The sequence below is a fragment of the Temnothorax nylanderi genome, unplaced genomic scaffold (assembly GCF_030848795.1).
Source record: "Temnothorax nylanderi isolate EJ_2023f unplaced genomic scaffold, tnyl_v1.0 TNYL_tig0316_pilon, whole genome shotgun sequence".
Classification (NCBI taxonomy): Eukaryota; Metazoa; Arthropoda; class Insecta; order Hymenoptera; family Formicidae; genus Temnothorax; species Temnothorax nylanderi.
This window is the reverse complement of record NW_027249378.1, coordinates 82,317-106,653: the sequence shown is the minus strand read 5'-3', so window position 1 is coordinate 106,653 and position 24,337 is coordinate 82,317. Positions and strand designations below refer to the sequence as shown.

Genomic DNA, 24,337 nt, shown 5'->3' with positions numbered 1-24,337 from the left:
CGAAATATAACCTAACCACTGGATTGGCTGAATCTAATCACGTGACCAGATTTGACGCTCGAATCCAGCGTCGAGCGTCATCGTGAAATCGCACCTTAAGGGGATCCTGCAGTGACAAGCGAACTTCCTCGATGTCGATAATGTCAACCTTTCTAATTTTGTTTTCCCTATATCTGTCTTTGTCTAACGAAATGACATCTGTCCTTTTTTCGATTGCTCGCCATCTCTCGCAAGATCCGGCAACTACTGTTGCTGCTCTTCTTGTCATTCTGCATCCGTATTTGCAGTACTAAAATAAAATTCACATTTTTCTTTTATTGTACGCATTGAATCTTACTTCTACTTGCACGATATTATTCCTACATGTTTTCCTAAGGATAGGAGACAAACATTATGTATGTATAAACTGCAGAATTTTTGTTTTAACCAAATATTGTCGTCAGGTGACAGCTGTATGTGCCCAAATAAGTAACATTTTTAATTTTTTGGTGTTTTTTATATAAAATCGCGTTTGTTAGCCTAGATTTTTGTGCGTACTTTAATTCTGTAAAAGATTTTTGCAATTCTATAAAGCCAATTAAGGTAGATACTGCATCAGCGAAAACAAAGATTTTTGATTGGCATGAAACTATGTTATTCTATAGGGCATTATACGTGATCAGGAATTAATTCACGATTTTTTACCACGTAATTACGGAAATATAAGCATTCAAAGTTGGTCAGTTTTACATTAGGGTATGTGTGAACGACGTGCAAAATCGTAATTCACGAGATTTTACGAGTATTTTAAAAAAAGATTGAGGTTTGGAAAACAGAAGATCTTATCAATTAAACTATTACGAATGATTTAAAAAAAAAAACGTTAGTTCACCATTGCAATAAAAAGATATTCAATATTACAGCAAACAAAATGTAGCTAACAGAGAAGCTCTGGCTAGGCTGCGTCATCGGAAGCGTCACTCGGGTGTTCTCCCTTCTCCTTCTAACTTGCTAAGATAGAAGAAGAGGGGAGTGTGCTCGTGTGCGCTCGGGTCCTCGGGTGACGTTTCCGAACGCAGTCAGTGGGCTGGCAACTGGCAACAGCGCGGACCGCACCTAACCTCACTGTCGACGCCAATGTCAAAATAATCAGAATTAATGACCCAAAACTTCCAGAAAGTCATTTTTTATCATTATTTTGATAGTTGAGAAACTTACGATTATATTGCACCCAATTTTCTAGATTTTTGTTACAGTCGTTTTGACAAATGTGAAGTTGGTACCCCTGTGTAAGACACTTCGTTTTTAATTAATTACCTGTATCTGGGATTAATTATATGGTGTTATTATATATTTCTGGAGACTAGAAGTTGCACGGAACAAGGTGATACCAAATATACATTTTTTAATACATTAATAAAAATTTTTTTTCGAGTGCTCTATTTTGACTCACGACAACGCAGTATCTACCTTAAAAGATTTATGTGAAAACGATAATGTCGGTAAATCATACGGCTGCAGGATCCCCTTAAAGGTGCCAATTCATGAGACGCTGAAAATGAACGTTAACAAGGTGAACGTGGGTTTTGCTTTGACGCTAGCGTCAAAGAAATGAAGTTGAATTTGTTTAAGGTGGTTCTTGCATTTAGGTCAAATTTAGATAGCTCGGAAAATATGATATTGAATGAAAGGTTAACGTTCCTAGAGTGTGTCTGAAAAATTTTGAATTTTTTTACCGCTTGGTTCCGGAGATATATGTCCGTAAACTTTGCCAATTTTACATGGTGATAATAGGGAAAAGAGGGTCAGATCGCACATTTATGGAATACGTTCATACTTCTCGAGTAGATGAACGAATAAAAAACTGCCCTAAGAGCACAGTTGACGGAAAGTCGACGGCAAGTCGACTTTTATAAGTCGACTTCTAGTCGACTTCTAAAAATGGCGGAAAGTCGACTAAAAGTCGACTTCTAAATAGTCGACTTCTAAAAATGGCGGAAAGTCGACTAAAAGTCGACTTCTAAATAGTCGACTTATAAAAAGACGGAAAACAGTCAAGCGGCGCGTCATGCATCATCAATATGGCGGCGAATCTCGAGGAGGCTGGAGGACCAGATGAGTGGACCAGAGTTTACGCGAGTGCGAGGAATACGTGCCGCGAGACAGGACACGATAAGACGCCAGATAGTTCTTGCAGGTATGGCGGATCAAGTCGCGAGAAAGGTTTTGCCCGACGAGGTAAAAGAGGATCAGGATAAGGCCAAGTGGAAACATGCTTACAGGTTAGGTATGGTGTGTTATTAATTATCATCGATAATTAAGACCTATTGAATGCGACCTCTCCATTCTGTATCATCTTTCAGAACACCAGAAATGAAGGAACCTGTGTTCATGCATTCTTCGTGCGTTCTACGGAAAATCAGTCCGGAATAGGTGGATTATAAAGAGGTGTACGAAACAAATAAGATGTACATGCGAGGTGTCACGGTGATAGAACCCGAATGATTGCCGAAATTCGCCCATGCTATGCCATCTTAGTGAACCATTGGTTGATCCACCGCCAAGGTATTTTTATCACAATTGTTGCTTTATAATGTTTTTCCTACTTATTTATAAAGATATTTATAGATATAATCAATGAACCGGGAAGATCATTTGCCGCGTGTCTGGTACATTCGGAAAGGCCGAATGGGCACTACCATCGATGGATATAGAGCATCCGTGGACGGTGTCAAGTGGTTAGCGTATTTCTTCTTGGAGGGTCAAGTGTGCCCTAAGCTGAAACGTTTTGTCCCGTCGCTGCTGACGACACCTGGGAGCATCACCAAGTCATGGGCCAGGTAAATCGTTATTCTATCTCCTTTTGATTTCACGTTGATTCATCAAATAGATTACATCAATTCAATACGATTTTTTCAGGTTGATACCACGCACTCAAGCAATAGTACAAACGCTGCAGTCGCAGGGAGTCGTGTCCAAACACAAACTGCTAGAAATCTGGGGTTCGGATAAAAAATGTGAGATTTTAATTTATAAAATAATATTTAGATATTATCATAGACTTCTATACAATACTAGACCGCTGACAGACATCTCGGCCGTGATGCTTGCCGCCATGTTGATTTTAGTCAAGATATGCTATACTACTATTCTATACAAGTGGTTTTATACAAGATTTCTATACAATAGTCTGGCATATACAGAATGTCCAAAAGAAAGGTTTTAATACTACAGGAGTAGTGGTTCAATTTTGGCATCCAAGTACGCTACACGTCGAAGGCATGACTTACAAACTTATTGATAACATGTACCAATATTTAACACAAAAACATTCGCCTGCTTCGTTATGTACTGTAATAACAAATGCAGATAAACGCACATCATGAGCAACTGAACACCCGATAGTGACTTATTGTTAATTCAATATGGCCGCACCCTTCACTAACACCTGCACCTTGCACTCGCATCAGCTTTTCGGCAGTGCGTCCATAGATGTTAGTGGTCTAGTATAAAAGTCTGTGGATATTATATATTTATAATAATATATATATATATAAAACAATATTATTATATATTTACAACATTATGATGATAATATGATATATATTTATATAGCTAATTTTGCATATTGTTTCGCGATTAACGCTGGAATGTTTTAATTTTAGTTCTGTTATTGTCAGCTTACCAGAAGTGGCTGCCGGAATCCGCGCACGCAGAAGTGGCACAGATATGGCCGCCTTTGTAATTAAGAATAAAACATTAGGATTGTAATTATACAGTTTTTTAGATAATTAAATTATTTTATATATGAAAAAAAATCGAAATGCATCAGTTTTAGCCCTCCAGCAAGGAGTCGATTGTGTATCTTGAAATAATGAGGTAAAAATTACAAAAGTGAGAAAATTCATTAGCGCATCTACGATTTTATTTATCAAAATCTAATAAAATCTGTTAACTTTTGTTATTTTTACCTCGTTTCAAGATACACAATCGACCTCCAGACGTACGCGGCGGTTTATTTTATCGACTTTAAAAGTTGGCGGGAAGTCGACTTTTCGTCATGACGGGAAGTCGACTTTTCATCATGACGGGAAGTCGACTTTAAGTCGGTGGTTTTTGCGACATTCGCCGACTTCAAGTCGACTTCAAGTCGACTTTCGTCCTTAAAAATGTCGACTTCTCTGCCAAGTCAGTTTCGGTAGAAGTCGACTTCAAGTCGACTTAAAGTCGACTTTTTGCTCTTAGGGTGTTTAATAGTAGTAAGTGGCTAGGTATGGGGCGTCAAAACAAACCCCCACCACCGACCCCGCCGGCGCCAGGAGCGTGGCCAGACGGTCTGCCCACGTGACCTCGGAGCGCTCTGATTGGCTGTCGTGAGAGGGGTGGGGGTAACGAGGTAATTAAATGGAGCGTTTTGATTGGATACCCCATACCTAGCCAGCGTTTTGATTGGATACCCCATACCTAGCCAGCGTCTGATTGGCCCTCCCCCCTGAGGTGTCTGGTTGCATTGAGGGGGTAGCACGTGGTGGAAGAGTAGGAGTAAAAAATGGCGGCTTCAAATGGAGCGTTTTGATTGGCTACCCCATACCTAGCCAGCGTCTGATTGGCTCTCCCGCGCCTAGGGTGTCTAGTGACTAGTGACTTTTTCGAGAATGCACGTGGCGTGGACGACAACGAAACAAAAATGTCGGATTCAAAATAGTAACTAAATAGCGCGTTTTGATTGGATACCCCATACCTAGCCAGCGTCTGATTGGCTCTTTCGCCTAAAGCTCTCCGGCGTCTTTTTGGGCCCGCACGTGGTGGACGACACTGAAGACACGCGGAAAAATAGCGGAAGAGCCGACCAGCGCCATTTTGGTGGGAGCACGTGGTAGACGACGCTAAGCTCAAATAAGGATATGACGCTAAGATGCCGAAAACGGAAAGTGGAATTTTTATGTTTTCAGAGAATAGTTTTCATGATTTATGACCGTGTTCTTTTAGGACTTGGTTCTGGACAAAGAGTTTTCGAAACAATGAAATACGTGAAACTTATTTTCTGGAGAAAGGAGAGGGTAAAACAGGAACGGACAGGTTCGCTTTGTGACGTGACAAAATTATTTCGTTTTAAATAAAAGTTTTTATTATTGAACGCATTCGAAAAATATTTACGAGCTAGACTTCAACTAATTCTGAAAAAATAAGAGAAAAGGAATTTGTTGCGGAGAACGTGAGGATTGAAAAAAATAGAAGAAAGTAGAAGTTACAAAAAATGTTTATTACTACAAATTCTTCTTCATAGGAAAAAATATAATTTAATCGCTTATAAAGTAAGGTTGTAGATAAATTGTTCAAACAATAATGTTATAAAATTTACAATCCGCGATTCGACAAAATTATACGACGGATTTCGGTGAAGCGCAGCAAAATAAGTTCTAAAAATACTATATTAAAATACATATCGAGGAAAGTCAAATCGGTTATTTGCGTACGTACATTACGCTCGATGTCGTTGTAATTTCCTCTGAGAGTTCCCAGGTAGCAAGACTCGTCATTTTGACGTCAATTGACGTCAAAAGTCTGTCATTTTGACGTCTTTTGACGTCATTTGACGTCAAAATGACGAGTGCTTGCTACCTGGGTTAATTTCACAATATTTTCATCTATATAATTGTTAGGAAGATTTAACTCTATTTCTTTAATAAGATAACGCGCGCAATTGTTAACATTTTCAGCCACTGATTTTAATTGTGATAAATGTGCATCGATACATTTCGCAATATTTTTCAGTCCGATAAATGTAGGCTTCTGCATCACAATTGCCACTGCGAAAGTTTTTCGTTTCTTCGTTGGTGGACAATTTTCCTAGTCTGTTCGTTGATCCATCCCGGTGGAAGTACTCTCCTCGTTTTCCTTGTACGCCAGCAATATGGATCTTGCTCCGTAGGCCGATGTAAAATTGACGGAGATATTGTTAATGGAGATAGAATTCGGCTTCAATTTGGTTTCTCCATTTAAATATTCGCTCACGAGTCCCATGTTCTCTTGAAACTGCTGCCACGATTTCTCGACGAAATAAACGCCGTCCGCACAGTTGCCGGTTAATTTGACCAGCGGCACGAAAACCCCCTCGGATGTTGCTTGCAAACCCACGTGAATTCTTTTCGTATGGGAGCTGTTGAGTCCATATGTTGTCGATAGCAGCATATGTAATTGCTCGTTTCTTCCCTCGAAGTCGCGTCCCTTATCGGAAATCCCTTTATCAGGAATAACGCGTGTGAACATCCGCTTCTCAGAATTATTAGCGTTTTCTCTGTGATTAGCCATTGTTCTTATTTCTTTGTAATATCGGCAGACACACACACTAATTGAAAAGTCAGATGTGAGAGTTATACTTTTTCACTGGTGTACGACTTGTCGCTTCGAACGATGGGACTCGAATGATTTTGTCTTCGTAACGTTAGTCAAAACGTTAACTTCGCTTGCGTCGTTTTAGAAAAATTAGTCTGCGCGCGCAGAAAAAAATTAGAAAACTCTAGATTTTTCTAGACTTTTCTAGATTTTGTTAGTTTAAACTATAAATTCTGATGTATAGGAAGCTAAGAAAATTTGTTAATAAAAAGATCGGCTAAAAATTTTATACAAAAAGTGTAATAGTTAAAAAATTTTTAAATAAAAATATTTTTAAGAAATAAAGGAACAACAAAAATCTATCCAAGCTCTTCTTCTGCCGGAAGCAATAAATCAATAAATTTTCCGAGTTGTAGTAGTAATAAATCTTTCTATGTTGGTGATGTAACATTAGTAGAAAAATTCAATAGAGGAACTTTTGTAAGTTTTTAGAAAAAAATGTTTTGTGTAAAATTTAACCGATCTCTTTTGTGTTGGAAACAATAAAACAATAAATTTTCCGGTTGTAGTAATAAATCCTTCTAGTTAATGGGGCATATAACATTAGTAGAAAAATTCAATGGAGAATTCTTTGTAAGTTTTTAGATAAAAATGTGTTTTTGTGTAAACCGATTGTGTGTTTAACCGAACTCTTTTTGTGTTGGGAACAATAAATCAATAAATTTTCTGGGTTGTAGTAAAAAATCCTACTAAATGTATGTTGGAACAAAGCATTACTATAGAAATTTCTAATAAAGAATTCTTTGTAAGCCCTTAGATAAAAGAATTTGTTTTCGAGAATGGAAGAGTAAAGGCATAGATAAGCTTTCACCGAAAATTTTCTCCCTTCCACCGGTAAGGAAGGGCGGAGGAAAGCCTCGAATTTGCTAACCAATGCCTTAGACAATTTTTGTCACGCCATTATTTTAGAAGTTTTTTTTGGAAATATTTTCAACTATAAATAGCCTGTAATACTATAGCTGAGAGTTAGCCCTTAGGAAAATTTACTTAAAGTTCTTTAAAGTTACTTAAAGTATTTTAAAGTATTATAAAGTATACTAGCCGTAATAATAGTATAATAGTACTAATAGTATAATAGTATAAAAGTACTAATAGTATAATAGTAGACTACCCAGGTAGCAAACACAAGTCATTTTGACGTCAAATACTAGTCATGTTTGTACAAATGACGTCAAATGACCAAAAAGCGACTATGTCTTTAAAAATGACATTATACTGACGTTATTCCATAACATCATTATGACGTCTATTTTTAGTCATTTTTGGTTAGGTTAGTCTATGACATCGGCGACTAATAATGGACGTTTATAAGACGTCATTTCTTAGACCATCTAAAGACGTCATTTTAAAGACGTCTTAAAGTCGTCCAAATAAGGTCTTTTTGTAATATAACTATTTTTACTTCTTAATATTGTTTAATAAAGTAATAATAAAATAAAAACCACAAAATTAACTGCAATATGTTTGTTTAGCAACTTTATGATTGAAGTGGCGAATTTATGGTATAAGTGGATGTAGTTGCGTGTGATTATAGTTTTATGATAACTATTTCACGCAGTGTTATAGCTATCAAGAAGATTATCATTACAAGATTTTTGAACACTTTAAAGATGTACCTGTTATAGACAAGTACAGTTAATAAGGAAGCATCAGGGTGAGAAGATCGTCACTGTCCACTAGATCATCGAAGTCAAGCGACTCGGACGCGGTACTGTACTAGGATGGGTGACCGCCTTGAGAGCGGCTATACGCACATGGCATGTAACGAAACAGTTAAAAAAGTTTTTTTTTCTTAGATAAAGAAAAAAAACATTTTTTTATAAACGTTTATCAAGTAGACATTTTAACATTTTAATTTCATAAAAAACATTTCTAGAAACCGGTATGTCGTACAATGGACCTATTTTTGCCGTCAATAAGACGTCAGAAAATGACGTCAATTGTCTGTGACATTAGACCGTCATTTTAACGTCATTATGCCGCCAGTTAGTGACGTCAGGAATGGTCAGTAAAGGACCAAAATTTGACGTCAAAATGACTTGTGTTTGCTACCTGGGTAATAGTATGCTGACAGCCGAACGTAAAGTTTTCTTTAAGTTATTAACCTCAATAAAAACTTTATAAGCAAGTCGCAAATATACTTTAAATTTACTTTTAACAAACGTAATACTTATAAATATACTTTAACTTTACTTTTTATACAGGTAATACTTAAAGCTGATTTTAACTTATGCGTGTTGTTTCAACAGTATACTTAAAAAGACAAGTTCCCTTTTTCACCACACTTGCACCACACGAGACATTAAGAAATATTATACCATATATCCAATTCAAAATTTTATTACTCTTTTTAAACTGAATTTGTTTCTTAAGGTGATTTTTGAAAAATTATATATTTGCGCTGGTTATGACATATGTAGACTATATATAACACTTACATCAAATTAAGAAGTAGTCTACCACGTAAGGCAGTTGGCTCACGATCCAGAGGTCCCGAGTTCGAATCCCACCAAGGTAAGTGTGTTTTTCAAATACGAGAAAATATTTATAATCATAGACTGCATCTTAAGAAACAAATTTAGTTATAAAATAGTAATAAAATTTCGAAATAAATAATTTTTTTTTATTCCGGGTGAATATCGGAAATCAGTGTCCTCTAGTATTAAGAGGACTGCAATCTTAAGTCTAGTGTCTCATGGTTAGAGGATATTCCTCTAGATTTTAAAATATCTTCTTGAGACCGTATTTCAGAGGAAAATCCTCTAAAATCAAGCGGGAGCCACTAAATGACAGAATATTTTTTTGGGGTGATTAATAGTAATTGCATGAGTTAACTTAAAGTAACCTTTAAAGTATATTATAGAAATACTTAAAGTTTGGTTCGAAATCACTTCTAGTTTATCAATAGTTTATCAATAGTAATTTCTTTGGTAAACTTTCTAGTTTATTTTAAGTTTTTTTAAGTAAATTTTCCTAAGGGAGTCCTTACTTGTCCGATCGTACTGGAGTCGTCTTGCACGCTCTTAGTTAGTCAGTCAAGTGAAGTGCTTTAAAAATGTCTCTTCGTATAATTTTGGTGGAATTTTTTAAAGTGAGTTGCAATTTGGGCAAACACTTTAATGGGCAAGTGTTAGTAGAAGTGTTTAATGAGCGGAAGTTTGTAGAAGCAGTGACAAACGACGAAGAGGCGAATTACAAACTTTTCACACGTTTCGCGGGTGAGTGCTCCAGTACCCTGTTATGCGTTATGCATGAACTGGGTTACTGCAGGAGAAACGAAAGATTGGTGAACATCATTTCGAGCATATTAGAAGCGCGTGAAACTTTTGGTCACGAAGAAGAAGACGCAGGAAGAGGCCATATAGCGCGATTCATGCGTCGTAACAAAGGAACAGGTAAGTGTTAGAAATAAAAATTGTACCTTAAAACTTTTAATATAGTGGGGGTTTATTACTAAAATTTAAATTAATTTAATAGAGGAGAACCGCATTGCCGCTGTCCAACCGGTCTGACGAGGACAGAGACGTCGAGCGGAAGAGGACATTGCTGAGGAGGCAGTACCAGCACGTAAGTTGGAAATAATAAAATTAATTAATTATTAAAAATAACGATTATTATAAATATTAAATTTTATAGGAAGAGCTAGAATCGTGGCACCACCACCCGCAGACATCCCCGTCATCGATTTATCTTCTGGTAAGAGACTAATAATAACACGTAAAAGCTAACTCTTGCAATATTAGTATAATAAAAAAATATAATTTATACTGTTTTAGATGATGATGATGATGAAGAAGAAGAAGCAGAACAAGAAGAAGAGGAGGTGAGAATCGTGAGCTCACCCGATTCGGCCGTGTTTACGCCACGTAAGTTTCAAAAAATAAGTTAAGATAAAAATTTAGCAGCGAATAAAAGAAATAACCAAAATGTTACATTTTACCAGGAAGGGAAGAATCGCAATTAGATGATGTTTTCACTCCGGGCATCGACGAGGCGATCGACAGAATATTGATGGAATCCGAGGAGGAGGAGGAGGAGGAGGAGGAGGAAGAGGAAGAGGAAGAGGAAGAGGAAGAGGAAGAACATGAACAAGAACAAGAACAAGAAGTTCGAAACGCAGAAGAGTCGCAGGAGGTGATGGACGAGGTGGTGGAGGAGGAGGAGGAGGAGGAGGAGGAGGAGAGTGATGCTAATATCGATAATATTGACGATGATATTATTAGTGAAACCGATGACGATGACAACGACGACGACGACGACGACGAGAGATACGCACCCAACAATTATGAAGGTAATAATATTTGTCTATTATATTTTTAATTCCGTAATTTATCGTTCTAATCACAAGTATTTATTTCTGATTAGATGTTTCTTACTCACCGGTCCGACCCTTGTCTTCGGAAAATTAATAAGAGACAAAGATTTAAAAAAAAAAGAACGTCGACCTACGCTAGTGATAAAAGCAACTAATGGTGAGTTACCTTAGTATGCTCTATCGCGGCCGTGAAAAAAAAATTTAACACTTTAAACGTAATATAAATCAATATTATACAAGTCTAAGTTTTTTTAATTTTTTCAGTACAGTCGGGTGGAGGTGGTGCGGACCGTCCTACCGTTGCTGTTACTCCGAACACTGACGAAGATGATTCGCAAACGCAGAGTGCTAGTGGGGAGGAGGAGGGGGAAAATACTGCTGCTGCTACCGACGCTGACGGATCTCAGTCGCAGAGAGACGGACAGGCGGAGGAGGGGGAAAATATCCCCGTGGAGAGGGAACAAGAGGAACATCTGGTACAGGCACGTCAACAGGATCGCCAGGTCGGACAATTTAATTTTATAGATTTAGTGGCAGAAAACGCACGTCAATTTAGAAATTTCCGGATACTCGGTAGGGAGGCCAGTTTTCGAGTACGTCCGATACCCGAAGGCGAGGATACCGTGCGTTGGCTAGAAAACGCGTTCCGCGAGATTCACGCGTATGCGTTACGCTCGACTGGGCCGGGAGATTACGTCGGTCTATCGTTCGAGTCGGCGGAACTAACGCACGGTCCGGCGGGACTATCGTTTCGCCCGGCGCGAGACTTAACTCCCGAGAATATATGGGATCTCGTGAGCTCGATCGCGCAAAGTAACGGGGGAATAGATATCGCGCAAAATTTCGACGTGCGCGTTTTCAACGTTGCGATGCCAGTGGGGCGTGGGGGTGCGACAAACAGGCTAACCGCCATCGCTAAGCGGTCAATTTTAGATCTCGGTAACAATGATAACTTGTGCCTCCCTCGTTCCCTCGTACTGGCACGAATTTATCGCGAGCGCGGAAATCTACGCACGGGGGTGTTGCACGACAGGTGGAATACCGTAAGATGCCGGACTTCCGCGCTTCAGCGTGAATTAGCGTTGGAGCTGGTGAGGAACGCCGGTGTTACGATACCCGAAGACGGGTGCGGAATTCCGGAGATCGCGCGTTTTCAACGTTTTCTCGCAAATGAAAATATAGCTATAATTGTATATAATTCCATCAATTTTGGTAGCGGCAAAAATCCTTTGTACGACGGTAGCGAATTACTCGCTTCGTTAGAACGCGAACCTACGTTCCGTTTAAATATAATGTATTACGAGCGTTCACACCATTACAACCCGATTTTAAATTTGAATGCCGCCGCCGGTACTCAACAAGATTTTTGCGTGTCGTGCCACACTGCGTATCGTAGGAACAGAGGACATCGCTGTTCCAAAAAATGTCCGCGTTGTTACGCCACACCCTCGTGCGAGAATCCCGAAGTAGAAATTGTTAGGTGCGCGGCGTGTAATCGTGCGTTTTTCGGAAATTCGTGTTTCGAACGTCATCTCGCGCAAAAATCTTACGACGGTAAATCGCTCGCGAGCGTCTGCAGTTCCGTGAAGATTTGCGATAATTGCGGACGATTCGTCAAGAGAGGTTCGCGACACGAATGCGGCGTTTCGTATTGCAAGACGTGTTGTTCGTTGCAGTCCGCTAATCATTTATGTTTTATGCGACATCTTCACCGTAATGCCGAAGTAAACGAAGACCCGGGCGAGGGTACGAGTACTACGTTGGCACGGGGAGAGCGGGTAGCGCCTGGTAACGAAAATGTCGGTACGGAAGCAACGAACAAACGTAGCAAAAAAGAACGCGTCGCATTCGTGTTTTATGATTTCGAAACGCGTCAAGACGAGACGCTCGAAGGTACGGACAACGTCAAAGTTCACGTACCGACTCTCTGCGTTGCGCAACAGATTTGCGAAACGTGTGCCGCGATAGGCGACATGTCGATGCAATGCCGTTGGTGCGGAGTGCGCGAATTTGTATTTCGTCGTGATCCGGTAAAAGAGTTCGTCGACTTTGCAACGCGACCAACGAAATGTTACAAAAAAATTATTTGCATCGCGCATAATGCGAAAGCGTTCGACGCGCAATTTATTCTAAAGTATTTAGTCGAAAATATGGAAAAGACTGAAGAGCCACAAGTAATTTTAAACGGGACGAAAATTGTCGTGATGACGGTCGGACATACAACCCAGTAAACAATTTGTCAGCAAATTGTAACCAATTTGACACCAAATACGCGCAAAACTTGTCGACAAATTCGGTGCAATCTGTGTCTGCAATACGCTTGTGTTTTGCTAGCAAAGCTTGTGTACATGACTTGACACCAAATTGACGCCAAATATCGAGCAAAACAGGACAGCAAAAGGTCAACGGCAAATTTGCGCCATATTGTGAACAAGGCTTGCCAACAAAAGCTCGACAGCAAATTTGTGCCAAATTGCGAGCAAACCTTGACAAAAGAACTTGACGCCAAATTGACACCAAATACCGAGCAAAGCTTGCCAGCAATCTAACAGCAAATTGTTGACAAATTGCTATCAAAGTTTGTTGACAAAACCCGACGCCAAATTGATATCAAATATCAAACAAGATTTGAGAACAATACTTAACAGCAAATTGGCACCAAATACAGAGCAAATCTTGATGACACAGCTTGACGCCAAATTGCAGCAAGCCTTGTTACGTAGCCATTAATAAATACTAAAATATATTTTTTTAGGGAAAATTAAAAGCATTAAATTATAAAAAGCATATAATTTTTTATTGATTTACAATAAATTATTTTATACATATGTTAAAAGAAATCTTTATATTTATAAAACATTATAAGACATTTATAAAATCTAACGGTGGCAATAAAATAATTAATTATATATTAATTACAGTAAATGTTATACAATGTGAATTTACTGACATATGCAAACATTTAACTTTGTCAACAGCACATACAATATTTGTAAACACTCGAGAATCTTATATAATGCCTGGAACACATACTCCGTGCGCAGATAATGCATTGGCCGGTATAAGAAGGATTTATAGAATCTTACTGAAAACACGAGTATAATTTCTATGAAAATGCATCTAAAACAATATTCTTATAAGCCTAATACTACTAACTTTCCTTTCTTTAATCATACAATAATAACTACCGTGCATATTTAAACAACTAGTTCAAACTTGAAACACGATTTATTATTTGCAAGAATGCAAAATTGAAATAAACAAATGTTCACAATGTGCATAGTTCGTCGATTACGATGGAATAATGCAGTACTGTTGTCAGAAAGAAATAACAAAAGAATAATATACATCATTTAGGTGCAAGCAACCGAAGTGAATTTTGTAGTGTTTGATGTAATAGAAATTAATATACAGCAGAAAAAAACTGTTCAAACAAAACTTTTAAACCGTTCAAACAAAACTTTTAAACTATTCAAACAAAACTTTAAACTTTTACAGATAAAAAAATACACGATATTTCATCAACAGTTCCAAGATTATTTTGAGAAATATTTTAATCAAAGAAAGAATATGTAAAATTTTTAATATTGCAAGAATATGATAGTTATAAAACTAAAGCATTTCCCTTGTATTTTAAATTGTTTTAAATTGTTTCTATTTCAAACTAATATTACAATTTTGCCTTAATCAGATTCAAACGGCAAGTAGAATGAAACATTTTATTACATAATATTACATATTCTTTATACTCTTATAACTCTTCTTTAAGACTATAAGAGTATAACTCTTTATACTCTTATAACTCTTCTTTATAACTCTTGTTTTCACGAAACATTTCGAATATTTTTTATTCTCATCACTATTCTCGCAGTTTTCAGAATTATCATCGTTGTCATCTGAATGAGCCTCGTTATTGTTGCCGGTGTGTCTGTTAATGTTAAATATATCTCTATAATTATCGTTATTTTCGAAATCAAAGTGTTCAGAGTACTCAAAATGATCAGAATTATTAGAAAATTCAGAATGGTGAGGAAGTTCAGAATTATGAAAAAGTTAAGAATAATGAGAAAGTTCAGATTCTTTTTGATTATGAAGAAAATCTGGTATTACGGAACTTTGGCTTTTAACGGAAGCATCTGCTTGCTGAATATGCGACTGATCGAATTCAATTAAAGAATCTGTTGAATTGAGTTCTTCTACAACTTCAACATTCACTTTCTGTCTTTTAACTTTCTTAGAAAGCTTATGAAACGGTGTTTTTTGGCATGTTCTAAAATAAACTGCAAATAAATTTAAATGTTATGTTTACATAAAATACATAGATTTCAAAATATATATTATCTTTACTTTTTAAAAACATTTATTTTTTCAGATTTTCTACTGCACAATCACTATAACAAATGGAATGTTAATGGAAAAAAATATAACTAAATTAATTAAACTAACAGTACAAAATAAACTTATAGGATGGAAGGCTGGCTGATTTTCTCGAGTTATAAAAAGGTCATCAATTTAAATTTAAAAACAAAATCTCGTTTAATTAAACAAATTTTAAATACAATTAACGTTTTACGTTTCGACTTTATATACTTAGTCTTCTTCAGAAACCTGATACATAAGAGATAATACATAAAAAATAATTAAAAAATAAAAAGAAATAAAATTGCTACAGATAAAAAGGATAGAGAACAAAGCCGCATACTTTGGACTGACTTGCCAGAAATGTAGCTAAGATCTACACTATGACATAGTATAGACCTTAGCCACAATTAATGTATATACGAGTTGTCAAAAATAGAATGAAATAAGTCAAGTAATAAAATTGTTACTATTATCTATACTGTTGTTATTATTATCAAACGATATTATTTATTATTTGACAGTGTAAAATTGTAATGCATATATTAAAATTACATTAGGGCTAGAATATAAACCAGACCCACAAGAATGAGAGCAATTCCAAGATCTCAAGACGAGAATTAACCAGATCTTACAGGGCGGAATTAAGGAGTCTGGATTACTGATTGAAATCAAAGTAAGAAAAGAAAAGAAAAAAAAGAAAAGAAAAGAGAGGGGGGCATCTGCTTTTGTCTACGAGATCAATTCTAGGGCTAGAATATAAACCAGAGCCACAAGAATGAGAGCAATTCCAGATCTTAAGACGAGAATTAACCTTGCAGAGCCCCTTGTACTACCACGATCAATGTCGATCTTCCAATATGGCGTCCCAAATGAGAATATCGGAAGGGCCCTGCTCGCTGGACCGGACTCCTTGCCTCAATCCTCCCTCAAAAGCTCTCCTTTTCCTGGCGGTGAGCTCTCCTTGGGAAGTCGAATCTTGCTCGGTTGGTCTCCAGAATACGTGCCGCTTAGCTCAATCAGTTACGAAAGAAGGAAAACGTACTCGTCTCGTCCGAAGAAACGCAGCAAGAGCGGCCATGACACTGAACAAGAGCGAGGAAGGAGGTGGGGGCGCGTTGAAAGTGGCGACTCACGTGTCGCGCCATCTGAATGAAACGCCCTAAACATCGCTTGGTATTTGGCGTCAATTTGTTCTTAAGTTTTGTTACCAAAATTTGCTCAATATTTGGCATCAATTTGGCGTTAGGTTTAGTCAACAAACTTTAACAGCAATTTGGTGCCAATTTGTTATCAGGTACTACTAAGCTTTGCTCGATATTTGGTATCAATTTGGCGTCAATTGTGTACGCATGTTTTGATACGTATTTGCTAGCAGTTTGTCGACAACATTTGATAAAACAAATTTTGATGCAAATTTGTACCATTTCTGAAACCAAAATTTGTAGCAAGTATTTGGCATTATTTGTTCGAACAGATTTGGCTATCTGGGAAAATTTATCGATAGTTTAAATTATATGCTGATGAAATTATCCGAATTACCTAAAGCTTTCGGGCTGCAGGATACATCGGGTAAAGGCATTTTTCCACATTTGTTTAACACCCGCGAAAATCAAAATTATATCGGTCCGATACCCGACACACGATATTTTTCTCCCGAGCATATGAAACCGGAAGAACGCGAACAGTTTCTTTCGTGGCACGCGGAGATGACGCGTAACAACTTCATTTTTAACTTCCAAAATGAAATTATTAAATATTGCCGTAACGACGTGGATATTCTTCAACGCGCGTGTATGGCTTTCAGAAAAATTTTTTTGGAATGCGGGAACGTGTGTCCGTTCGAGGAATGCACGACTATCGCCTCCACGTGCATGAGAGTTTTTCGCAAAAACTTTCTGCGCAAGGAGGAGATAGGAGTCATTCCGGCGGGAGGATATAGATTCGCCGATAATCACTCGCGCAAATCTCTACAGTGGTTAGTGTGGATGGAGCACGTGCTCGGACATCCCATAATTCACGCAGGACGAAGGCGCGAGCATAAAATCGACGGCACGCGCGTTGACGGATATTTCGAGACACCGACTAATGACGACGACAACGACGACGAGACGCAACGTTACGTACTACAATTTCACGGTTGCTTTTGGCACGGATGTCCATCATGTTTTCAGGTAAATCGCGATAAAACGCCTTCGACCGCAAATCGCGAGGACACGATCGACGCGCGCTACGAACGAACACAAGCGATGACATGACGTCTCCGAAGGAGGGGGTACCACGTGACGGAGATGTGGGAGTGCGCTTTGGACCGCGAGTTGCGCGAAAATCAGGTGATGAAAGATTTTCTGGAAAATCATCCGTTACTAAAACACGCGCCTCTCGATCCTCGCGACGCGTTTTACGGAGGACGCACGGGGAACATCGCCACCCGTCGTGAAATTCAGGGTACGGAGAAAATACGCTACGTGGACGTATGCTCTCTGTATCCGTACGTACTGAAAACCGGTGCTTTTCCGATCGGTCACTCCGAAATTTTTATCGGTGAAGAATGCCAAGCGATAATCGGAACTGCACCGAATTATAATTTTGTTTCGCTCGAAGGTCTCATCCGATGTCGAGTACTTCCACCGCGCGATCTTTTTCACCCGGTACTCCCATATCGCGTACGCGGAAAATTATTGTTCGCGTTATGCCGTAGTTGCTGCGAAACGTTCTCGCAGGCCGCGTGCACTCACAATAACCCCGCCGATCGTGAATTCGAGGGTACTTGGGTATCCGTCGAATTGCGCAAAGCCGTCGAGAAGGGATATCGCGTGACAAATGTGAGCGAAATATGGCAATATAAAGTTGCGCGATATGACTCCGGTACTCGGCAGGGCGGTTTGTTCGCCGAATACATAAATACGTTTTTAAAGTTAAAACAGGAAGCTAGTGGGTGGCCGAGCGATTGCCATGATGACGAGGCGAAAGAACGATACCTGCGGGAATACGCGGAAACCGAGGGTGTTGTTCTCGATAAGGACAATATCGTCCGGAATCCTGGCCTGCGCTCGGTCGCGAAACTCTGTTTAAATTCTTTCTGGGGAAAATTCGGCCAACGAACCAATTTGCCTCAGACCGAGGTCGTGAAATCTTGTCAGCGTTTTATGACTTTGCTCACGAGTCCCGAGCACGAGATAATCGACATATTACCCGTCAACGACGAGGTGATATATGCTTCGTGGCGGCTACGAGAAAAGGCCGTCGTGGCTTCCCCGTTGACAAATGTCGTGATCGCGGCGTACACGACGGCACAAGCACGACTAAAACTTTACGAGTATTTGGAAGCATTAGGTAGGCGCGTTTTATATTACGATACCGACTCGTGTATATATTTAAGTACAGGCGATCCGAACGAGTACGAACCGCGTACCGGAAACTTCCTCGGCGACATGACGGACGAACTCGAGAGCTACGGCCGCGGCAGCTATATCGAGAAGTTCGTGTCCGGCGGGCCAAAATTCTACGCTTATGTCGTTCGTACGCCGGACGGTCGTACTGTAGAGTCGTGTAAAGTGAAAGGTATTACTTTAAATTATAGGAATTCCTTAGTTATAAATTTCAATAGTATTAAAAACTTACTAATACAAAGAGATAGAGAGCGTAGAGGCGAGGAAGAGGGAGGAGGAGAGGGAACGTCGTCGTCGTCGGCGGGGACGTCAATAAATCTGCGTTTTAGTGCAATTCGACGCACCGCGTTTCACGAAATTATAACTCGCGAAGAAACGAAAACGTGCGCACCGGTATTGGTAAAACGTAGATTTATCAATAGTCGTTATTCACTTCCGTACGGTTACGTGGAGTGAATAACTTTTTCTCCTTTTTCTTCTACTTTATTGTTAAGCTAGGCTAACGAGTTTTCTGCCACATTAGGGTAAAAAAAAATGTTCTCATATTATTTTGTAAATAGTTTTTTAATTTTGTAAAAATAGTTGTAAGTGTAAAAGGATTTTTGTATATATGTAACCAAAAAATATAATGTAGTAATATGTAAATATATTATGTGTGTTTAAACATAAAATTTTTTAAAAATTTATGTTTTTTCTTCAAAAAATTTCTAAAAAATAAAATATTTTTACATTTAAAGCGTAAATTGTTGTGTACCATATAATTTTTCCCCACTTTTTCTTTATTTTTTCGTCACATTTTTTTTTTATCCGCCGCTCGGAGCATCGCGTACAAGCTCGTCGATCGCGATGCTCTCGCTGCGGAATCGTAATAAGCTCAGACATGCGGGATAAGCTTATGCCCACCGCGGCGCGCAAATCAGCTGATCGACGGCCGCGGTGATGTTCGCTCGCGCGAGCGTTTGCGGGGACACGCTGGTGCGCGCGTTCGCCGCCGCCGCCGCCGCCGCCGTTGATTAGCTTATTCCCCCCTCCCGCTCCCCTCTCCTCCACAAATTATTCTTTTTGAAGTCACGCACGGAATTCGAGTCGATCATATCGCAAAATGGACGTGCGCTGGAAACATCCCTGGACGTCGATCGTGTGTGGACCCACCGGTTGCGGGAAGACGATCTTCGTGAAAACCTTTCTCCGACAATTATCTCACATGTCCGACGTACGTTTCGAGAGAGTTTTGTTTTATTACGCGGAGTGGCAGGAGGCTTATCGTCAATTACAATACGACGCGCGCGAGGAAGCAGTGCCAAAGAAAAAATATATAATTGAATTTCGCGAGGGATTGCCACGTCCGGAAGATTATTCAGCCGATCCGCTTTCCCCAAAATTGGTGATAATCGACGATCTTATGAGAGAATCGTCATCGAGCGACGCGATCGTGGATCTCTTTACCAAAGGCAGTCATCATAAGAATCTCAGCGTAATTCTCATCTCGCAAAATATTTTTCATCAGGGACGCGGGCAACGCGATATATCGCTCAATGCAAATTACATCGTAGTTTTCAAGAATCCTCGCGATCGTGCGCAAATTCGTCATTTAGCGCGTCAAGTCTTTCCCAATGATCCAAAGTTTCTAGAAGAGGCATACTACGACGCCACGTCGAGGCCGCACGGGTATCTACTACTCGATCTGAAACAATCAACTCCGGACGAATATCGTTTTCGAACGTGCATCTTTCCCGACGATACGGCACATTTCGTCTACGTACCGCGTAGATCATTTTCCAACGGTTACGTATAAAAGGCGCGCACTAGCGCTCGCGCTGGTCAGTCGTGTCAGTTTTCTCGCGATGGAAAAGAAGGAAAATAACGCGAAATCAGACAGAGCGACGAAAAACGCCAGACGTTCGATCGGAAAGAAAAATATCTGTCTTCTCGAGGCGTTGCTGTATTTGAACAAAAATCAACGCGCGACCTTCTTACGGACCGCAGACGATAAATTAATACGGTGTATCGGCGAATGCGTGTTCAACACGCTCAAAGGTAACGTGCCGCTCGAGCGACGTGAAAAAAATCGATTGAGCAAATACAAAGCGACACTGCGTCGCATCGCGTCAAAATGCTGTAATTTGAAGGATAAAAGAAAGCTGTTGGTACAACGAGGCGGATTCTTATCCTATATTATCGGACCTATATTAACCGCCTTACTGTCGCGGATTATCGGCGGTAGAGATTAAAAGGGCGCGTTATGGAAAGGGCAAAGAAGATGGTTTTGATCGCTACGGAAAATCTCGAAAGAATGCAGCGTCAATTATCGCAACAAAACGCTCCCCCCGCTGCGTTTGCCGTCGTCGGTAGCGAACGAACGATGGAAAACAGCGAAAATTCGGAGAACGCAAATATTACCGTGCGTACACCCGGGACACCTCTATCGCGACTCGATGAGGAGATGGGTCGCATTCTTAATTCACCCTTGCCACTCGACGTCGGGGAGAAATGGAAAAAATATAAAGAGGCACTTTGGCGATATCTTCACTTTGTTCGCGTAGCGCGAAAGCGAAATCGGGACGCGCGCAACGATGAAAAAGACGAAAATGTGGATAGCGATATTCGCGTGGTCCGTGACGACAACGACGACGACGACGGTGACTACGAAACGACGACAACGCGCGATCTCGAATCGACTTTACACTCTAACGGTATTATGGCGAAAAATGACGTCGCGGCAGCCGCCGCCGCCACTGCCGTCGCGTCGAACGATCGTAATTTTGATATATCGAAAAGCACTAAAAGAATACTGGATAGCGTGCCGAAAACTTATCGTCCGAATGCTCGTTTGCTGTTAAAGTATTTGTTCGATAAAGCAGTTCCGAGTAGAATTAGCTGGAACGAAGATGGAGTCGTTACTATAGGCGGCAGCGTTATAAAAGATTCGAATATCGACGACCTGATAAACGAGGCTATGCGCGAAAGAAAAACCGTGAAAGCAACGGGGAGACTTCAGTTCGCACGTTTACTTCGCGTCTTAAACGTCCCCGCGGTACTGGTGAGAAATAAGGTATTATTAACCGCTACTTCTTCGAATATCTCGACATTTCAACCTCCCAGGAGTTCCACACCGATAGAGACACCGAAAAGTAGCGTTGATTCGCAGCAGGCGAAGAAAAAACGCTTACTCGATTGGAGTAAACAGAAATGACGGAACTTGAAAAATTCTACTACGATCCGCGACATTACGCTGGCTATTCGGCAACGGATAATCTGACTCGCGCCGCTAAACCGAATTTCTCCCGTAACGAAGTCACGCGCTGGCTCGAAACGCAAGACGCTTACACGTTGCATCGTCCATCGCGCAGAAAATTTCCACGGTTGCATTACACCGTGACGAATATCGACGATCTGTGGGAGGCCGATTTGATCGAGCTCCGAAATCTCAAAAGTTACAACGACGGATATTCGTATCTTCTGGTGATTATAGACGTGCTTAGTAAATATGCCTGGGTAGAACCGCTACGAGACAAAACGAGTAATCACGTGACGACGGCTTTCCAGCGCGTGCTCTCGAAAAGTGACGGGCGCGTACCGTTATACCTACAAACGGACAAAGGTAAAGAATTTATCGGGCGTCCGTTGCAAAAGTTTCTGGAAGAAAACGACATTCGTTTTCGCGTAGCCCGTAATCCGGATATCAAAGCTGCCGTCGTCGAGCGCTTCAACAGAACGTTGAAGGAACGAATGTGGCGCTATTTTACGCATAAAAATACGCGGCGCTACATCGATGTTTTGCAGGATATCGTAAGCGCTTACAATCACACACGTCATTCCTCCATTAGAATGCAGCCGGCTGTCGTTACGAGAGAAAACGCTCGTGTCGCGCGCGAAAATATAATTCGACGATGGAAGACGAGCGAAAAGATGAAACGCGCACGAAAAACTAAATACAGTGTCGGAGACCTCGTTCGCGTCAGTAGAACAAAAGCTACCTTCGAGAAAGGATACGAAGCGAGGTGGAGTGAAGAGATATTTCGAATTCACCGCGTTCTCGAGTGGCGAAAACCACGCGTGTACGAATTGAACGATTTAGCGGATGAAGTCATAGACGGTATTTTTTACGAGCAGGAATTAGCTAGGGTAGAGAAAAACTTGCAGGAAGAAAAGTTTATCGTCGATCGCGTGATAAAGACCAGAGGACACGGCGCTAATAAACAGGTGTTAGTTAGCTGGCGCGGTTATCCCAGCAAGTTCGACTCTTGGATCCCCGCTTCGAATTTAACTTCTCTTCTTCAAGATGAGGGACGACCAATTTCTCATGGTTCTTCCGAGCAATAGCAGCATGCGCTATTTCCCAGAAAATAGAACCTCGTCATTCGTTACGGAATTACCTCAAACTGTACACTTACACGGTGAATGGGAAGTGGCGCTTAGCGAGATTCAATTTCCCAGTACTTTTTTACACTTGCGCTATAAGGAAAATGAAATCCTCTTCTACGATACTAAACCGGAAGAAGAAAAAGAGAAAGTACAGGTGGCGAAAAAAAGCACATTTTGGTTCGGACTTTACAAAAATACCAGAGAACTTATCTCGGCGATTAATGAAGCATGCAAACAAGCTGACTCGCACTTTTATTTAGATCAACAAGAGAAGACTGGAGGAAAAACCCACATCAGCATTACTTGTAACGCAAGTGAATGCAATATAATACATCATATGTGCCTTTCCGATACTCTTCTACAAATACTCGGTTTAGGTCATGTTCTTCTCGATAATCCCGAATACTATGGCGAATTTTCAGTCAGACGCTACGCAATTTATCCTTTTTCCAACCAAGCGTTTACTGCAAAATATATTAAACTTGGCCATATTAGCGAAAATAGAGGTGCGCGCGAAACAGCTTTCTATAGTCGTGAACCTTGTAGTTTGCAGCGCGGTATTCCAGATAAAATGTTCGTTTATTACGATATTTGCGAGCCTTATGTAACAGGTGACGCGCAAACACCTCTTCTCCGAATAGTGCCGGTCGAGACATACCGCTATAATCACGTGGACGCTTACGGAACGAATCAGGTGAAACATTTCTCCCCGCTGCATTATATTCCATTACGCAAAACAAATTTCCGCACGATTGAAATAGATATAAAAGATCAACTCGGAAAAAATATACCATTCGAATCCGGGACGCTGACGGTGACATTGCACTTTAGACGTTTCCAGTAACAACGCGGTGTGTTGTCGTCGAAAAAAAATAAAAACTAAATTCAGAGCCATGGACTACGAATATTACGATTCACATCAGAGTGGACGAGGCGGAGGAATTCCACGAGTTTTCGTCGGAGCATCCTATCAACGAGGTCATGGAATCGGTAGTTTTCTCGGAGGATTATTTAGAAAGGTGCTGCCTTACCTAAGTAGAGGCGCGCGAGCGGTCGGTAAAGAAGCTTTACGCGCGGGTATCAATGTGATGCAAGATGTCGAAAATGATACGCCGTTGAAGGAGGCGCTCAAAACTCGCCTCAAGGAATCGAGTGGAAATCTTAAAAGAAAAGCCCAGGAGAAGATAAGCAGCATGATGAAGGGATCGGGATATAAAGTATCCGCAAGAAATCCAGCGTTTCAGTTTCCCTTTGGCAACCACGTCAGTCGCGTCGCAGTTCGTAAACGTCGTCGTCCTCAAACGGACAAAAGAAAATCGTCAAAGAGCAAGCAGAGGAAGAGAATAACGATCAAAAAATCATCGAAGAAGAAGAAGAAGACTCGTGCTGTAAACAGAAAGTCATCTACCGCTACGAGACAGCGTCATCGTCGAGTTAGCGTCAAGAAACGCAGCGTATCCGACATATTCTCTTAATCGTCGCGCGCGCACAAACCAAGAATTCAAGGAGCGGAGGAGGAGGATAAGCATGT

At 40.2% G+C, this 24,337-nt stretch overlaps 4 protein-coding genes, 1 long non-coding RNA gene and 1 pseudogene across 7 annotated transcripts; 4 read left to right on the top strand and 2 right to left on the bottom strand.

Annotated features, from left to right (window-relative positions):
* Nucleotides 1-1,885: 1,885 nt before the first annotated feature.
* Nucleotides 1,886-3,745, top strand: LOC139781106 (probable ATP-dependent RNA helicase DHX37). 3 transcript variants are annotated; one of them, XM_071719925.1, is made up of 5 exons: nucleotides 1,886-2,266; nucleotides 2,343-2,544; nucleotides 2,608-2,819; nucleotides 2,899-2,996; nucleotides 3,645-3,745. In XM_071719925.1, exons 3-5 carry the CDS (start codon nucleotides 2,617-2,619, stop codon nucleotides 3,722-3,724), a joined length of 381 nt encoding a protein of 126 aa, XP_071576026.1. In that variant the 5' UTR covers nucleotides 1,886-2,266; nucleotides 2,343-2,544; nucleotides 2,608-2,616; the 3' UTR covers nucleotides 3,725-3,745. The 3 variants fall into 3 exon arrangements, with proteins under 3 accessions (XP_071576026.1, XP_071576027.1, XP_071576028.1); XM_071719926.1 differs by having other exon boundaries at nucleotides 3,660-3,737; XM_071719927.1 differs by lacking the exon at nucleotides 3,645-3,745 and adding an exon at nucleotides 3,058-3,378 and having other exon boundaries at nucleotides 1,888-2,266.
* A 1,592-nt stretch (nucleotides 3,746-5,337) lies between these two features.
* LOC139781121 (uncharacterized) lies at nucleotides 5,338-6,291 on the bottom strand (annotated as a pseudogene).
* Nucleotides 6,292-13,465: 7,174 nt separating this feature from the next.
* On the bottom strand, nucleotides 13,466-16,978 carry LOC139781107 (uncharacterized). The gene is made up of 2 exons (XR_011720431.1): nucleotides 15,864-16,978; nucleotides 13,466-14,618 (listed from the first exon to the last, which is right to left on the bottom strand). It is a non-coding gene; the product is annotated as an uncharacterized lncRNA (long non-coding RNA).
* Nucleotides 16,979-17,340: 362 nt separating this feature from the next.
* On the top strand, nucleotides 17,341-18,897 carry LOC139781120 (uncharacterized). Its single transcript, XM_071719944.1, has one exon. The coding sequence runs from the start codon at nucleotides 17,341-17,343 to the stop codon at nucleotides 18,895-18,897; it is 1,557 nt and encodes a 518-aa protein (XP_071576045.1).
* A 309-nt stretch (nucleotides 18,898-19,206) lies between these two features.
* Nucleotides 19,207-20,389, top strand: LOC139781118 (uncharacterized). The gene has a single exon (XM_071719941.1). The coding sequence runs from the start codon at nucleotides 19,544-19,546 to the stop codon at nucleotides 20,234-20,236; it is 693 nt and encodes a 230-aa protein (XP_071576042.1). The 5' UTR covers nucleotides 19,207-19,543; the 3' UTR covers nucleotides 20,237-20,389.
* A 1,241-nt stretch (nucleotides 20,390-21,630) lies between these two features.
* On the top strand, nucleotides 21,631-22,764 carry LOC139781119 (uncharacterized). The gene has a single exon (XM_071719942.1). It carries the CDS (start codon nucleotides 21,631-21,633, stop codon nucleotides 22,762-22,764), a length of 1,134 nt encoding a protein of 377 aa, XP_071576043.1.
* Nucleotides 22,765-24,337: the final 1,573 nt, after the last annotated feature.